General features: G+C 33.7%; 1 protein-coding gene across 1 annotated transcript; it reads right to left on the bottom strand.

The window, feature by feature from the left end:
- Window positions 1–650: 650 nt before the first annotated feature.
- On the bottom strand, window positions 651–2,751 carry LOC135925708 (uncharacterized). Its single transcript, XM_065461168.1, has 4 exons — window positions 2,463–2,751; window positions 2,004–2,397; window positions 1,788–1,911; window positions 651–1,643 (listed from the first exon to the last, which is right to left on the bottom strand). The coding sequence occupies exons 1-4, from the start codon at window positions 2,749–2,751 to the stop codon at window positions 651–653; spliced, it is 1,800 nt and encodes a 599-aa protein (XP_065317240.1).
- Between the last annotated feature and the right edge of the window lie 1,081 nt (window positions 2,752–3,832).

The raw sequence follows: 3,832 nt of genomic DNA, 5'->3' as shown, positions 1-3,832 counted from the left end.
AAATATGAAATTCAGAATAATTGTTCAGAGTTAGCAAGTTTTAATAAAGTTTGATATTAAAAGAAACAAGAAAGAAACAACTTTGTATTTTGGTTTTAAATTACTTTTATTTCTACTTTTAAAAAATAAAATAATAATAATAATATGTATAATAATCAACTAGTATATATACTAAAACATTTCAATAGATATTTAAATTAATACTCAATTAATATCAAAATAAATTATTTCACAAATTTGAATAAACAACACAATTAACATTCCCCTCCTCGACAAAGTATAAAGTTACTGCTCGGTGGGCGCATAAGTCTGTTTGAGTAGCGTGAGTCCATACGTTTTCTTAGGTTTGAAAAGTTGCTGTACGTTATCATTATCATAAGGAATAATTGATCAAATTTGAATATATGGAATACGGAATAAAATTTTAAATTTGGAAAAAAAGAATTTGGAAAAAAAGAATTTGGAATAAAAATTTTGGAATATGGAATGATAAATATTTAGAATTCCGTAAGAATGATATTATATAAAAATTTTGGAATATGGAATGATAAATATGTAGAATTCCGTAAGAATGATAAATCAAAAAAGATTATTATATAATATTTCGCGTTTTTTCAAATTTTGCGTTTTAAATATTTTATTTTAATAATTTAAGTTATAAAATCTTTTAAATAAGAAGATTTTTGTTTAATTCTTAATGGTCTGAAAGGTATCTTACTATTTTCACTTATATCTACACTTCCCTCCTTACAAGAATTCTTAGGGTCACTTTCATAATATTTAAATCTATTATAACATTCCCTTTTTCGTAACTGGTCTATATGTCTCCTTACTAAACCTTTATCCGTATTAACTTGGAACATGGTGTCACTCTCTTTGTGCCTGATGTTGCCTTTGCACCACGTGTCGTCACTCTGTTTCTTGTACCAAACGAAATCTCCTACATTAAAGGTTCGATTTCTCGGTAGCGATATGTTGACTTTGTCAATTTCATCCTCCAATGGTTTCAATAAGTCCCACTTTATTCTAATATCGCGGTTAAACACTCTTTTGGATGGTGTGACACCTGTAGTATCATTCGGAGTGTTTCTGTAGTTAAACAAGAATCTGTCCAGTGCAGTTTCTAAGTCAATTTTTATGTTTCTTTTCATGTGAGCTTTGAATGTTCTCACCATACGTTCAGCTTGTCCATTAGATTGCTGATGGTAGGCGGATGTTAGTACATGTTTTATTCCATAGTTACTACAAAATATCTCAAAGTCTTTGCTTGTAAAGTTGGTACCGTTATCTGTAACAATGGTTTCAATGCCAAATAGTGAAATAGTTCTAAAAATTTCTTTCAACGTGAATTCAGTCGTGATGTTTTTTACGGGAACTATAATTGGGAATTTACTATAGGCATCGACGATTATTAACCAATTTTTTGTAAAAAATGGACCCGCATAGTCTACGTGAATCCTTTCAAAAGGTTTAGTCGCTAATACCCATGGATTTTGTATTTTCTTTGAATTGTCGTGAAAAATATTACAATCGTCGCAACTTCTAACTTCCAAATCAATGTCGTTGACCATACCAGACCACCACATGCGATCTTTGGCTAAGGATTTAATTTTACCTGCTCCCATGTGACCTTCATGTAGTGCCTTTAATATGTTTTTTCTCAGACTTGTTGGAATTATTATTTTGTTGCTTTTGTACAGTCAATTTTTAATAATACTAAGTTCATATTCAATATTTTCATAAGTTTTGTTTTTAATAGGCACATTATTTCTTATATCATTAATAACTTGAGATAATTCAAAATCTTTGGACGTTTCATCGCGTATTCGATCAAAACTAAGAGGTATATCGCCAAAGTCATTTATAATTGCGATATCATCAATAACGTCATCATCAATTACTTGTGGTAGTCTTGAGAGGCAATCAGGAACAACAATGTATTTACCAGCTTATAGCTGATGTTAAAGTCGTAACCCCCCAAAATTATACTCCACTTCTGTAACCTCAATGACATAGTGCTATTATCTTTGAGCCCTTTGGTGAAAATATGGATTAGCGGCTTGTGGTCCGTTACAATAGTGAACTTAGTCCCTATCAAGTATTCTTGAAATCTCTTGATAGCAAACATAATGGCCAGAGCTTCACGCTCAATATTGGTATAATTTATCTCGGACTTTGCTAACGTTCTCGAGGCAAAAGCTATTGGCTTTTCTTTGCCATCCTTTTCGGTGTGAAACAAAACAGCTCCTAAACCTCTTTTAGATGCATCAGTCGCAATTCCGATAGGTAATTCAGGATTAAAGTACGTCAAAGCTGGAGGAAGACTAATCAACGTCTTAAGATCATCAAACTTTTGGAGTGTTCTAAATTCCACTCCCATTTTTTCTTGTTGACATTCTTGTATAAAGGATCAGCTATTTCAGCAAAGTTGTTCAAAAATTTTATGTAGTAGCCCACCATACCCGGAAACGTTGACAATTCGGCAGCTGATTTAGGTTCCGGCATACTAACGATCGCCTCGATCTTGTCATGGTTGGCGTAGATCCCATTGGCGTCGATATCGTGTCCTAAGAACCTCAGACTTTTTTTGAAGAATAAGCTTCTTGCAAAATTAGGCACTAAGCCATAAGATAATATTCTTTCAAAAACTCTTTTTATGTTGTTGAAATGAGCTTCGTCACTACTTCCCGTTATTAATAGGTCATCAATATAAAAGATGACATCTTTCATGTCACCGAAAATTTGATCCATAATCTGTTGAAAAACTGCAGAAGAAGTCTTTAACCCAAAAGGAAGTCTAGTAAACCGGTAGTATCCCCTGTGTGTAGATATGGTTAATATGTTTCTGCAGTATGTCGATAGGGATTTGTAAGAACGCGTCTTTGAAATCGATCTTGCTGAATTTCTTCCCCTCCTTGAGCTTAGCTATAAGATCGTTTATTCTTGGAAGTGGGTATCTGAAATCTTCAAGTGCAGGATTAACAGTGTCTTTGAAATCGGCGCAAACCATAACGCTCCCATTTTCTTTGTAGACGGCGGTTATAGGACTTGCCCATCGAACATCCGTCACCGGCTCAATGACTCCCTCGTCTAGTGTTGTTAAAAAGTCGAGTTCACCCGACTCCGACTCAGAGTCTGAAGTCGTTAGTCGTGAACTCGAGTCGAGCACATGAGTTTTCAACTTGAGTGAATTTAAGTCAACTAGAGGACGAGTATTTAGAATTAGTATTGTATTGTATTATTGTGTTTGTGTATATTTTTGTTTGTTACAATTAATTAATGATTTTCAAGCCCAAATTTTAAGCAAAATTTGCTTTGATAAGAATTTTAAATCTTCTTTTTTGTAAAATAAAATCTAATTTAATTTAAATATCTTTTGACTCAAAGCATTCATTCTTGGTCTTGAGATGATGATGATTTGATGAGTATGACTTGGTCTGGGGGGTGGTTGAAGAGGGGGGGGGGGGTATTTTGATATGGGTATCAAATAAAAGCTAATTTAAATATCTTTTGACTCTAAGCATTTATTCTTGGTCTTGATGGGTATGACTTGGTCTGGGGAGTGGGTGAAGATGGGGGGGGGGGGGTAAAAAATAAGTTTTTTTGATATGGGTATCAAATAAAAGTTAATTTAAATATCTTTTGACTCTAAGCATTCATTCTTGGTCTTGATGGTATGAATTGGTCTGGGGGGTAGGTGAAGAGGGGGGGGGTAAAAAAATAAGTTTTTTTTGATATGGGTATCAAATAAAAGCTAATTTAATGACTCTAAGCATTTATTCTTGGTCTTGATGGGTATGACTTGGTCTGGGGGGTGGATGAAGAGGGGGGG

Source organism: Gordionus sp. m RMFG-2023, chromosome 1 (assembly GCF_954871325.1).
Source record: "Gordionus sp. m RMFG-2023 chromosome 1, tfGorSpeb1-WG-v2, whole genome shotgun sequence".
NCBI classification, from domain to species: domain Eukaryota; kingdom Metazoa; phylum Nematomorpha; class Gordioida; order Chordodea; family Parachordodidae; genus Gordionus; species Gordionus sp. m RMFG-2023.
The sequence above is the reverse complement of the archived record's forward strand: the minus strand, read 5'-3'. Positions and strand labels throughout refer to the sequence as shown.